At 36.4% G+C, this 14,489-nt stretch overlaps 1 protein-coding gene across 1 annotated transcript in view; it reads right to left on the bottom strand.

Annotated features, from left to right (window-relative positions):
* SCFD1 (sec1 family domain containing 1) overlaps window positions 1-14,489 on the bottom strand; it is a 55,171-nt gene that overhangs the window by 23,013 nt on the left and 17,669 nt on the right. Inside the window, exons 11-18 of the mRNA XM_054067460.1 lie at window positions 14,187-14,326; window positions 13,681-13,771; window positions 13,257-13,330; window positions 10,574-10,655; window positions 5,592-5,688; window positions 2,433-2,503; window positions 1,448-1,527; window positions 831-893 (exon numbers count right to left, since the gene is read on the bottom strand). Coding sequence (XP_053923435.1) covers window positions 831-893; window positions 1,448-1,527; window positions 2,433-2,503; window positions 5,592-5,688; window positions 10,574-10,655; window positions 13,257-13,330; window positions 13,681-13,771; window positions 14,187-14,326 — 698 coding nt within the window. The remainder of the gene's footprint in view (window positions 1-830; window positions 894-1,447; window positions 1,528-2,432; window positions 2,504-5,591; window positions 5,689-10,573; window positions 10,656-13,256; window positions 13,331-13,680; window positions 13,772-14,186; window positions 14,327-14,489) is intronic.

The following is a 14,489-nucleotide window of genomic DNA, read 5'->3' as shown; positions in this document are numbered from 1 at the left end:
TGTAGCAGTTAGATCCTCACCTGTCAATAGGAGTCTTGAGTTTTAGTATTTAATGAATTGAACAGTTTATTTTACAACTTCAGTAACGCAAGGATTTGAGTGCTCCTTTCAAGTGAGTGTCCTAATCACCAGACTTAACAGAGACTCTCAGTGTCTCCACCCAATCAAACAGTATTTTTTTTCAAGCGAGACAGCACTGGAATTCTCTCTCTCTCTGTTTCCTTGTGTATTCCTGAAAGTAAAGCTGGAAATGAGGATTCCAATCCTCTCAAGCATGGCAAGACTCAAGTCCTTTATCCTGTATGCGATATATATACACTCTTAGTATAGTCATTATCTTTTCATGTCTTGAAATAACTAACTACACCTTTCAACAAGCAGACGGACACCCAGTCTAGGACATTCTAATGAAAAAGCAGTGTATTCCTGCACCTCTGACAGTCTCCAAGCCCTGGACAGAACCCATTTTGAATACACAGGGCTGTTCTCCTGCATTGACTGAATAAGGTTCAAAATGATGGCTGTCAGAGATCCATTTTCTGGTGTCAAATTCTTCTCCTGTGAGAGCCTGTACATTTAATGTGCAGGTGCAGATATCACTCTATTAAGTTACTTTATGAGTTTGGTCATGGATACTTTTATTTTCATGTGCATAAGTCCTATGCACTGCTGACGGGAGATGAGTGCCTGTAACTGCCTGTAACTTAAAACTTCTTACAAATAGGGAAATGTTTTATTCTGGGCCTTGTACAGCACAAGTCACACTTCCAGTATTTCTAAAATAAGGTAAAAGAATCCAAAGGCTTACAGAAAATTAATCAAAAGCATACCCCAAAGGCTTAGGCGTAGTATTTCCGTAGCTGGTTGGAGCTGAAGCCATCTTAGCAAAAGCCCTGTGAAAGCAAGTATAGAAATTAAACGCTTATTTCATGGCACATACTGCTGTAGAACGTTCCACTCTGGTCATCTGAAAATGAAAAAACTTCTGCTTCTCAAACCCTTTCAGGACATAACTCTTTATTATGTGCATCTTTCTTGTCTAGAAATACAACAGTTAAGGAACTAAAAAGGAATTGGATTTTATACTTAGAAGACAACAACTGTATTGTGATATCATGTAAAACTAGAAGAACTGACAGGTAGCACAGCCTTTTGGTATGAAGAGCTTAAACTATCACAACTTCTCACTGAATTCACTAATTTGTTTCTGGTTTGGGTCATTAAGTACCTGCTATGTGTCCTGTTCAATAGTGCTCTGGCATTACTGGAGTTTAAATAGGATTTGCATGTACTAATCATAGAATGACAGCAAAAAATTATGTCAGAATGAATGTTCAAGGATAATTTACAATGTATGAGAAGCGACGTATATTCTTAGGTAAAAATGCTGAGTTCTGTAAAATTACCAAGTTAAAGCCTCACATAGGAAAAAAAAGAGATTACTTACTTCCATTGTTTTATGTAGTTCAAAGGAGCAAGATTACAACCTGCATCCGTCAATGCCTTCTTATACTGCTCCAAATCAATCTGAAATTATGAAGTGGAGTATTGCAAAAGATTGAAACCACTATTAACTCTATGTGGAAATATAAGATATTCTTATCTAAATATTAAATAAGCAATATGAAGTTATAGCATTAACTAAAGCTAAAAAGTAATTATGTGTCTTCACCCCACCTCCTACCAGGTATGAAAATATAACTTAAAATGTAATTTGCTGTAAGCAGCCCTCATTAACAGTGTTTGGGGAATTAAGCCCTTCGCACTTTCCGGTATGGGAACAGTCTTTTATATGAGCTTCTTTAAAAAAACAACTAATAGAACACTGGTTTCCGTAAAATGTCCCAACAGCAATTAATAAAAACGAAGAGGAGTTAATATACATTTATAAGAATATTATCTCTTTGCCAAATCCAATGTATTTTTTCTACCATATAATACTTCTACAGTATAATAAAAACCTTCCTTGAAATTAATCACCATAAATACAAAAGAAATATTAAGAAATTGTTTCCTGAATTATTCAAATATTGGGACAAGCAGCAATTATCTTTTATTGATAGTCAAATGACCCAAAAATTCCTGAACGTATAATGATAGAGGAAAGACAGTCATATTAACATTTTGGTTTATCTACTTCTATTGAGCAGTGGAGCAGCATAATACTGTCTTTCAGTAGCTCTGAACTAAACATTCGAAAAGATAATGATCCTTCTTACTTGTCATTCATATCCTTCAAAACGGTGGCTAAAGCTTTGTTAGATGCCTTAACAATACTACAAAAATTTATTTAAATTTCTAATATTTCCTACTTTCCTATTTTCATACTTCACTTCAAAGAGAAGCAGAAATACCCATTCAGTACCCAAACTGTACCAAAAAGTTCTATGGTGGTAGCATTTGGTGTTGGAAGCTGAAAAGAGCACGCGTACCTCTGAAGGTGCCTGAGCTGAGCTTATGTAATAGATAAGAAATAATCGCATTTTGTCTTCTGGAGTTCCCGCTGCAGTGGGGAAAAAAAAAAAAGAAAAAAAAAAAAAATCAAAACACTACAACTGTAACTATGCCGTTACGTTAATTGCTCTTCAGTAATCATTTAGATGTACATTCAGATCTTCACATATTGCAATAGTAGTTATCTACAACCATGGCCTCGTTCAGACTATAAGATGGCAGAAAGATGTTTAGCAATTTTATTAAAAGTTGGGTTAGACTGCATCACTGTTTCTGAAAGTTTACTTATACTTTCCCCTTTTGCTTGTAGTGAATGTTATTCCTCAAATAATATACTAAATAAGTCATGTAGGAGCATTATGTCTTATTTCATGTGGAGATTTGCCAGCATCCGCAAACAGCAGATCCATGAGAGGAGGCTAATGAAACATCGTAAAAGTAAAAGCCACGACACATTCTTTTTTAGCTTTACAGTTTGTTTATGCAGCTCTATGTTTGACTGTACCAAAATACTTGCTGCCAAAGCACTTATGTGAACTTTTGGTCAGGAAAAAAAAAAGCCTGCAACTTGCCTTTAGGAAGGATTTCACCTTCAGTGATCTTTTATCACACCACTTGCTGGAGAAGAAAATTGCTACAAACTCTTGGGAAGCATTATCAATGGCAATCAAAATTCATCTCTGCCAGACAAAAAAGATGATGTGGCCATTCCTGTGCCTGTCTTACTATAAGCTGCTACAGCAGATTTTGGACACCCTCTACTTTTTTCTACAAGAGACTCGCTATTAATAGAGACTGTAGTTTCAAACGAAGATTCCAGAAGTACAACTTCTGAAAACAAACATTTCAAATTTGTAATCCAATATTTCATTAAAAAATCTTGACATATTTACATATAGTACAATGTTTCATGAAAATGAACTTTCTTGTACTTGTGACGAAGAAAAAAGATAATTTTTTGTTTCCTCCTCCCCCCACTATGGAATGTGGATCAAATCAGCAAGGGATCATCTAATATAATCTGCAACTTTTTTTATATGTGAGTGTATATTTAGTTTGGCAGAAATGAACAGTAAGCATTGTTATAATGAACATTTATGACTTGGTACAATCTTTTTCTGGGAAATAAGTTTTATTAACCTTTGCCAAATACCACTAAGCCAGAAGACAAAGACTTGAAGCAACTTTGCATCATCTAAATCAAAGGTCAGCTTTCAAGACAGACATGCACTTGAGTTCACTTGGGTAAAAAAAGCACTTAAACATACTAAATATGCAGGGTAACTGACTTTAGTTTCTGTAACTGAATTGGAAACCTAGTTTCCAGCTTGTCAGTTTAAGCCTGTTTCAGTACTTTGCTGATCACCAAGTTCCAGTTTCAACTGGAATCTGCCGGCACTCCAGGTAATATCCCTCGCTGGGCCTACTCACCATGTCTACAAAACTTCTAGGTGTGTGCTCACAGCAGTGAAATTTTCCCTCACTAAAAGATAATACATATCTTTTAAAAAATCTGTGATTGCATTGTGTACACCTTAGTAAAAATCACTTTGCCAAAAAATGCTTTACTCTTGATGGAGGTGGTCGAGTCACCTTCCCTGGAGTTGTTTAAGGAACGGGTGGATGAAGTGCTGAGGGACATGGTTTAGGGAGTGTTAGGAATGGTTGGACTCGATGATCCAGTGGGTCCTTTCCAACCTTTTGATTCTGTGATGTAAATCATAGCTGTGATAAATAGCTATAAGATGCAGGTCAGTAAAACGTTCACTGTTTTTTCCTAGGCTATAGTTCGTGACAGCATAGAGAGAGGGAGTGCTAAGTGTTCTGAAGAATGTTAACTTGATAAACCTAGAACAGAACAATTTTATTTTCCACTCAAACACCAGCAGGCAGCTTTTACGGCTATTGATTACCTACTAGAGCAAAGCAAACCCTGTAACTCGCATTTTATCACTACTCCAGGCTATAATAATACCCACAAAACTGAAAGGCAGCTAATAGCCCTGAGGGGTACATTAGTACAACATAGTAAGAAATGGGCGGCTGAAGCCTGAAGCTGTTAAGTGGTCAAGTCCAAGTGCTTTAGCGAAGAGCTCTGCAGACAACATCGCCTGGAAGACAAGTATCCTCCCGCATAATGCAAAAAAGTCCTTCACCACTGAAAGCACCGGAAGACTTAACACATTATTACTTCAAAATGTTTTCTGATGGCATTCCTCAGTGAATCGCACAATAGGAAGCTGACAAGTTTTACAAGACAGCATGCCCAGAAATAATCACTGTGATTTAACTTAAATCCTTTTGTTATATTAACTTAACTTAAACCTAGGCAACAAATATGAAATGCTAAGCTGTTACTGTGAACAGCTAAATACTTAGCTTATGAAGGAAAACTAGCTTGGAAATCTAATCTACACTTTCTCTTGCATAAAACCCATGAACTTTGCTACCAGGAATGCTGATACAATACATCAGGCTTAGCAAACTATTTTATACTGCAATCTAAAAACGCATAGAAAATGTGGGTTCAGGTAAAAAGTAATTGATCCAGCAGGAAATAATAATAAGCATAGTGATTTCTGTTTTCATATGTAAGTTCATGCCAATGTAAAATTTTGAAATCCAAACAGTTCATTCTTAACATGGAAAAGGACTAGTTTGTATTGATGCCTAATATTATACATATTCTTATTAGCTTCATATTAACAATGAAAGTCTGTACTGCATTACAGATTGATGCCTTACTTTACATTTTCTATAAGTTTGTTAGTTTCTAAACTTGGTCCAATAAGAGATCTGTAAAATTTTAGCTCAGACTTCTACCAACCGTTCAGACCACACAATTCCATGCTACAGTAATACTGGAGAAGCACATAAGTTTAAATATTTTGATCTTCAGGCACAAAGAGTTAGGAATGGATTTTAGCGGACCTGCAAAAATTGCCAATATATTGGATATTACTCAACTGAAATACTAAACTCTTTAGACTGCTACTGAAAATCAATAAGAAGCCATTTTCTTTACAAGTCTTGCACAGCTTGCACATAAGCTCTTTACCAACTGTTAATTCCCAGTAGTTACAGATTTATAGCATATCTTAAAAAATTTATTCCAAGTTCAGATTTAAATTACTCACCATCTGGGTCAGAAATCATGTCCAGAAGAGATTTATCCAGAGTGGATTTGCTCATTATTTTTTCCTCATATTCAAAATACACATCCAGCTTTCGAGTCTGTTTGAGTAAATATTAGGGTTAACATCTTAGCTGTGAAAACATATTTATTTCCTCTTTAAAAAGGTATATATTTTAAGTTAGCTAGATTAGTTTTAAAAAATTATCTTTAAAGAAATTATTAGTAAAAATAACCAACGTTTGCATTATAACGTGCTTCTAGAACTCTCAGAAAGCTGACGATTATGTCATTCTTATTATTCTTCTGACATGCAAATATTAACCTGGAAGCAGAACTTTGTTTTCAACTATGGTTTTGTGGTGGCTGACAAATACGTGTCATCACACGTAGTGTTTTGCTTCAACAGGAAAAAATAATGTTCAAGTGACTCTTACGTCAAATTTATGCTGAACCTCATCTTTCAGTCAACAAGGCAACTACTGAATGCAGATAAATGTGGCAACTGCAACTGCCAACTTGGGCTGATACTGAAATAGCTACTTCAGATCAAAGGCTTGCAATGTTTAGACATATTCAGCTATGTACTGGCTCAAAGAGGAGACCAGTAGAGTGGACCTCCATCTCATTGCCTTGGAAGCATTTCAGCTCCATGTCATACCCGCTGGGAGATGGAAATCACAGAATGGCAAGGGACCTCTTGGGATTATCTAGTCCAACCCCCCTGCTGCAGCAGGTTCACCTACAGCAGAATGCACAGGAATGCATGCAAGTGGGTTTTGAATATCTTCAGAGAATGAGATTCAATAATCACTCTAGGCAGCCTGTTCCAGTGCTTCATCACCCTCACAGTAAGGAAGTTTTTCCTCATGTTGAGGTGGAACTTCCAGTGCTCCAGTTTGTGCCTGTTCGCCCCCTGTCCCATCACAGGGTGCCACTGAAAAGAGTTTGGCCTGATCTTCCTTACACGCATCCTTTAGATATTTATAAGCATTGATAAGATCCCCTCTCGGTCTTCTCTTCTCCAAGCTAAACAGTCCTAGCTCACCCAGCCTCTCCTCATAAGAGAGATGCTCCAAGTACCCTAACCATCTTCGTGGCCCTGCGCTGGGCTCTCTCCAGTAGCTCTTTGAATTTCTTGAGCTGGGGAGCTATCTCCGTTACAGTTTCCTTAACTTCCTCCAGAGAGACAGAACAATTGCAAAGAAGCCACTACGATTTTTCTTGTCTTCCCACTACACTCACTTGCTTTCTGTGTTTTAACTACACTTGTATCTCCTTACATGGAGTTATATTCAATGTTTTTCCCAGACAAAAGGCATCCAACAAACAAAGCACTGTCTTTAAATCTGGAAAAATTAATCTTATGAAGGTAAATACATTGTTGTTGAATTTGGCAATGCCTGTATTATCTTAGCTGGTGATCTGTTTTAAAGAAATTTATTCAGATGCCATGTAAAAATATACAACATTAAAAAAACATACTAATTCACTATATTTGATAACGGATTGAATTTTAAATAAAATTATATAATCAAAACATGAGATACTTTCAATTGTAAGAACAGATTTACAGTCATTAACTTAGTTGGAGCATAAACTATATAAAATTCTCAACATTTTTGAAACTTTATGACGTTTGGGTAAGACTACCAAACAAAGCAGACTAACCGCAGAAAAGAAAATTCACTGGTTGCATATATTTGCTCTACTCTGAGCCTAAACTGAAACATTAATGGTACATGTACACTCATTCTTTTCAAAAATTTTGGACACTTACTTTGAAATGTGAATTTCACACTCTTTGGGGAAAAAAAAAACCTGAAAATCTTAAAACTTCAGGTCTTTTATTTCAGGGATCTCTACCTGAGGACTGCACTCCAAAATGAATACAAAATTCCTTCTTTTTTAAGCAGAGAAGTGGAAGCAAGACCCATTGAAATCTCTCAGAGGGTCATTTTTGTAACACTTGGGGGAGACTCTCCTATTGTCTTAATGGTCCTGAGATGCAAAGATAAGCATGGTTTGAAACTCTAAAGCAGCTAGAAAGTTATCCATAATTCTAGTCCTAAACCTGTTATCTGTTGGGTACAGTCCTTCACCCATCAGCTTCTTCAGAGAAAAAACAATCATGCAAAACAAGGATGCATTTGTTCTAAGCATTGACAATAAATACTTGATGGTTCCACTTTGTGAAAAAAAGTCATGCATTCTTTCCATTATTTCACTAAATGCTCAGATATGCCTGAAAACTGCCAGGACCCCCAAACGTGATTAATTGCTGGTTTCCTCTTGCAGTGTCTTAGAAAATGATCCAAGAGAATACAGAAAGCAGCTGTAAAGTGAACACTAAAATATGACCACAAGAAGAAAATAAACTCACTAACTATACCTTAAGCAGGTAGCATTACTTGCACTGATTCTCATATATATAGGGAAGAAAAATGCTCAAATACTTAATGCAGTAAAAACCTGTAAGGGACAATGCAAACAGTCTACTTTAAAGTATAGATGTTGTCTTGGCTTTGACTGGAATAAAGGCAATTTTCACAAGAGGCCGTTTGGGGACACAGCTGGAGGGATGGTGGTGGTGGTGGAATGGGAAGCTGACCCAGACTGACCAAAGGGATATCATGACATCACGCTCAGTATAGAAGGCGGGGTAGCTGGCCAGGAAGCAAGGGGCTGGGGGCATGGTTTGCAGTTGGCTTCATGGCATGGTTGGTGCTGTGGGTCACAGCTCAGTTTCACAGATTCTGGATAGGCAGTATGTGGGACATCAGTTTTCCAGGCATCAAGTGGTTTGTGCTGGTTATCATTCGTTTTGTATATCCTTTTATTGTTATTGTAGTTATTGTTTTTTCTTCTTTGCTGTCTGTTAAACTTATTTTATCCCAACCTCCCAGTTTTACCTTCGTTTCCAATTCTCCTCCCCATCTCATCAGGGCAGGGAGGAGTGAGTGAGCAGCCAAGTGGTTCTTTGTTGCTGGCAGGGGCTAAACTGTGACAAATGTGCTTGCAATTACTTTGGAAGTCAAAACATAGTAACCTGAAGAAAAGCATGTTGCCTCACTAGATTCTCATGACCACCTGGCAAAACAATTCTTTTTTATTCTAATCTGGTTTAATTATTTAACTGTATAGAGAACCAACTAACAACAGCCTCAAGGTGCCATTAGAATTTCTCTAAATAGTACTGGCTACAATATTGCTCTTTTTGAGAAGATTTTTAGGAATCCACTAGATAGCATATCATCCTGCTCATTGGAGTTCAACAGCACAAAATACAAAGATACTTCACTGGAGGGTGAAAAGAGGGGAGACAACGGACAGGACAAAGCAGTTGGAAGAAACTTGACATTCATTCAATGAAAAGGCTTCAGTGAGGTGAATTCCAATGGAAAACACATGTGCTTCTGCATTAGTTTGAGTTTGGGATAGTTCCCTAGATACGTAAAGGAAGTGATTCTTTCTAAATCAAATGAAAAGACGATATAGATGCAGGTATCATCAACACCTTGAAGAAACTGCATGCACATTTCTCTCATGATCTTCTTTGACAGCCGTACAATAAGAAGATTACAAGCCTGAGCAATTCACCATGTCCGAAGTTAAGAATCATTTATGGAGAGAGAAATGGATCACCACTCCCTGCAAACTCTCTAATAGCAGGCTCCCTGTCAGAGGAGGGAGCCTAGTGGAGTGCCAATTCCTTCCATCCCAAGGTAACAGAAATGTGAGTCACTATCATCTAATGGAGAACAAAGAAATTGCACATGACTCAGTCCAGTGCCCTCTAGGCAATGACGATCTAAACTGACGTTATTGCCATTCCACATCCTGCTCTGAAACCTGTCTTCCATCCAATAAATAATACATAAAATACTACTGGTGTAGGTCTGATGTTACTGTCTCCGTATATTTCTTAGAAAAGTGAATTTACAGATGAGAGATGAAATAAAATATCAACACTGTCAACTTCTATTTTGTTTCAATGACATTTATGTACTGCTTTTAAATTGCCAGATATGAAAATCAACATGCCTAACACTGCAAAAGCATATAAACTAGTCCCTACAGCAATGAGGCAAGTATAGACACACACTTGTATCTCTTCCCCAATGTTATAAATACGTAAAAATAATTTATTCATTAAAATTCAAAATTAGCCCTTTGTCAATTTACAGTATTTAGTTCCAAAAAATTGGCAGCAGTCCAAATGTCAAAATTGGCTACAAAACACTTTGCATTTCATGATAACTTTCAGTAAAACTCTATGCTTAAATCACTTTCAAAACCAGAATTTCAGTGTTTTTAAAAGTCTCATCTGTAATTTCTGTTCTCATGCTGTGAAAACAGATCCAGTATGGGAAGTTTTCCTAGTAGTAACCATGGTCTTTACTTGATATTGAAACTGTCTGCAAGTTCTCAAGTTCTACAAGAGCAGCAGACTTAAACAGAAAAGAGGATAATCACCCTTCTGAAGAGCTTAAATTGTGCACAGAACATCTAACAGACCCCACTTGAAAGACCAGTATATAACTAGTATTCTTACTGCTACACCTCTGGGTATCATTTTCATAAACACATATTTCTGATAAACACATACAGAACAGAAAATTCCTTAGACTGAAGTCATAATTTGTCATGACACATCTCGAAAGTAAATGAAACACTTCCATCATAAACTTACTTTATGAAGACTTCAGCGCACAATAAAGGTTGTGGTCATCATAAAAATAATGAGAATATATTAGTAAATTCTGATACGAAAAAAATTGATATATTTACTTCACTTTCCATGCAGAGGCGTTCAAAATTCATTCCCTCTGATCCTTCAACACTAAGTAAAGTTATACAGTGATTTCTGTAAAAGGCAGCACAACTGAGAAGGCTCACTTTCTTATCTTACTTCACCTGCTCAAACATATTCCTCCAAGTAAAGAGAACTACTGAAAAAACACAGAAGTTGCAGAGCAATCATACCTTTATATGCTCCAAAACGGCTGTTGCAACATTTGTATGAAGATCAATGAGTCTCTTCTTTTCCAGAAGCTCTGGAAGAGAGCTGCAGAGATTAAATACAAACTAACCTGCTAAGCTGCACAGTTAGTTGAAATGTGTATTTTACACGGTATAAAAAATGTATAGAATCACAGAACAGTTTGGGTTGGAATGGACCTTTAAAGTTTATTAAAATCTAAAATTAAAGAATACAACAGGATTGAAACTAAAAAATTATAAAGTATTGAAGTAATGATTCTGATAACAGAAGGATGTTATCAACATGTAATCTAGTGAAACAGATTTTTACCTAGACTAGCAAAAATACGCATATTGTGGCTAATTACCCCTATTGAAATCTTGTGATCAACAACAGCTATATGCCCTGCTTAAATAAACAAATAATCAACTGAATTACGATTATCCAATCAACATTTAGTTCTTGCCTGATACAAATACAAGTGTCAATACCTGCCAAATAATATCTGGCAAATAATTACCAAATAATATTTAATAACAGTAATAAAGTAGTAGTGATGATGATGATGATAACAATAAGAACAACAACAACAATGATATCTATTAAATAAACACAGGACCTCTGGATGTCTTGGAATTCGTCAGAGGTGCTTCTGCACAGAACACAATTCTCTATCCAGGATTGGTAACTGAAACGTTTTGTTTTGTGAAATGGGCAACTGAATGGTTACATTTAATTCATAGAAAATTTGTTACTTAAAGTGTTGTGACCTACATGATTTTCACCGCTGTCACTTGGGCCTAACGTATAAAAAAGATGGGCCAAGGTCTTAAATACCTTCACATCCAAAAGCACCCCAGACAGTCAGTGTCTTACTCAGAGTAACGATAAGCAGATGAAAAGGTACTTAATGACACTAATTGCATTTCCTGAAGAACCATGAAGTTCAGTAGTCATACTTTGTTTCATCCTTTATGCAATTATAAAAATTGACGTTATCTTTTATAACTGGCAACTAATGTCCTTATAGCTGGAACGTAACTAGTACTGCCTTTATAAAGGACCACCTTTAAAAAAATCTTACTTTACTTACTAGTAGATATTTCAAAGTTTTCTAGAAATTGTAAAGCCTAAGACTTAAAGTCAGCCTTGCTGTTTAGCTGTCTGTCATCGGCTAGCAGGAAGAAGATACCCTTCACATGACGGACAACAAAACAGCAAAGCCTAGTTTAATTCTTCCAGAAGAAACATGCCTGAATGGAAGGTCTCAATGGTATGTGGAACTCCCAGCATAATCCTAAAGATTAGAACTGAAATATTGCAATAAGAGAGTTTATTGTGTTATACTCTTTTCTGAAGGGTGAAAAGAATTTCCCTACTTATGCCATATTACAGAAAACAGTCATATAGAGGCTAATTGAATGGTAAAACTTCCTGATAAAGCTTTAGTTATACGGTTTCATTCTTTTTTTTTTTTTTTTGCTACCAGTTCAAAGCTTTTGTCACTTCTCACTTTCTTATGATGCTGAAAACCAGCAACCTGAAAGTACAAAACTTCAAAAATTTATAGAGGGAGTCTGAAAATGTCGGCTCACATTTTTTTGAAACTGATTCATCATACATCCTTTGCAATTTCAATCAAATTTTAGCCAGAACATAGAATACTGTGTCCAGCTCTGGAATCCTCAACATAAAAGGATATGGAACTGTTGGAACGGGTCCAGAGGAGGGCTACAAAGATGATCAGAGGGCTGGAGCACCTTCCCTACGAGGACAGGCTGAGAGAGTTGGGCTTGTTTAGCCTGGAGAAGAGAAGGCTCAGAGGAGATCTTATAGCGACCTTCCAGTACCTGAAGGGGGCCTACAGGAAAGCTGGAGAGGGGCTATTCATAAAGTCTTTTGGGGATAGGACCAGGGGAACAGGTACAAATTGGAGAGGGGCAGATTTAGACTAGACATTAGGAAGAATTTCTTCACCATGAGAGTGGTGAGGCACTGGTTTAGGTTGCCCAGGGAAGTTGTGTATACCCCATCCCTGGATGGTATACCCTGGAGGTATTCAAGGCCAGATTGGATGAGACTTTGGGCAGCCTGATTTAGTGGGAGGTGTCCCTGCCCATGGCAGAGGGGTTGGAACTAGGTGATCTTTAAGGTCCCTTCCAACCCTAACTATTCTATGATTCTAACAAGTCTGAATCTCAGACTTCCAGTATCATTCATGGCAGCTAGGTCTCCAAAAGCAGGAAAGTAAATTTCCTGTGCAGAGTTCTAATGACTTGCCAACAGATGTTACAGTAACTACATTAATCAAAATGTAATTAATTATACACTGTGTAAAGCAAGCAGATGCTTTAGGAAGTGGATTTAATTAACAGTTTTTGTAAGGAAGGAATGCAGAGGTAGGTAGTAGGGTTTCTTTGGTGGAAGAGTGTAAGCAAATCTATGATGCACTCTGATCATTCAGCTTTGCTCAGGAAACACTCCAAAGCCTTGAGTAAAGGGCTCACACACATGCCGTGGAAGTTACATGTGCAAAATTTCACCAGAATTATAAAGTATTTCAATCTATTAGTAAGCTGAGCAGCCTACTTTGAAAGCTATTTATTTCAAAATATATTAAAAGTGAAATGACAGAAAGAATTAGAAATGGTTCAAAATTAATTAAACAATAATGTATGAGCTTACCTGACAGCCGAAGTAAGCTTAGCTGTATTATCAGAAAGCATACTTATTGCTCCTTCATCCTCCCCTTCTATACCCTGAGTTTTGGAGAAGAGTTTGGAAAGAGGAATAGAAACAATCATAATAAATACACACCTGCAAATACAGTCAGTACATTTAGAACATATTTTCTCATAATGGTCTGGATTGTTTTTTAAAGTTATTATGGAAGTTATATATATTTAATGCAAATAAACACACAAAAAAATTAACCTTCTCATGAAATATAGTACTTCTAGATCCACTTTTAAGATCATATTATGCCTAAAATTCAGCATGTGCTGATAATTTTTGTGTGTAGAGCAATGGAGGATCTCTACAAGTCCTAATATGCTTTATTGGGAGGATCTCTGCAAGTCTTAAAGCACATATAGGTGATTAAACTTACCATGATACTTTTAAGTCTTTTGACTTCATCTTCTTGGGCTCTGTAGGATTCCAGTTCCTGCTGAACAGATTCAGCTACTTCTGGAAAAGGACTAATACAACACTCTGCATTAGGCTCCGTTACATCAACAAAACAGTAGAACCAGACAGGTTGCATGATTCAGATGATCACGAAAACTTTTCCAGAAATAACAAAACAAAAATCATGCAGCAATGTCAAATCAGTGAAAATAAGGACATCTTACTCTAGGTTTATTTAGCCCTTCTAAGATATATCCCTGCTCTCAATATTTTTATATATTTTTGATAACAATTTTGTGCTGTGTAACAGAAGGCTAATATACAACACAGATAATAAATATTGATGACAATCATTCCTTAAAAAAATTCCCACAAAACTAAAAAATATTTTCAAAGAAGCTTTAAAACAGAAGTACCATAAATATGGAAAACACTTAGAATTTCTATTGACTAAATTAACATAAACTTTGTATCTATAGTGCTTACCTGCCCTTGTGCTTTTGCCAGAATTTATCAGATGCAGTTAAATCATAGGACTTCTTATTTTTTTTCTTAGGCCTAGCACCTGCTGGAGAAGTTTCCATTCCTGTTGATTCCTCCAAGTTAACTCTATTCAAATGGAAATCCTAAAAGAAGAGGAATCTTATGTAGAATTTGACAGTTTTCAGTTATTTGATCAGACTTTTATACTTTATTAATCAACTTCTAGAATACTATCTAATAAAATATTAAATGCAGGTATTTATTAGAATTTCATAAGAGGGCAGGAAGCCTCTAACAGGAATGTAA

The sequence above is a fragment of the Cuculus canorus genome, chromosome 5 (genome assembly GCF_017976375.1).
Source record: "Cuculus canorus isolate bCucCan1 chromosome 5, bCucCan1.pri, whole genome shotgun sequence".
Taxonomy (NCBI): Eukaryota; Metazoa; Chordata; class Aves; order Cuculiformes; family Cuculidae; genus Cuculus; species Cuculus canorus.
Note: the sequence above shows the minus strand (reverse complement) of the source record. Positions and strands in the feature narration are given on the sequence as shown.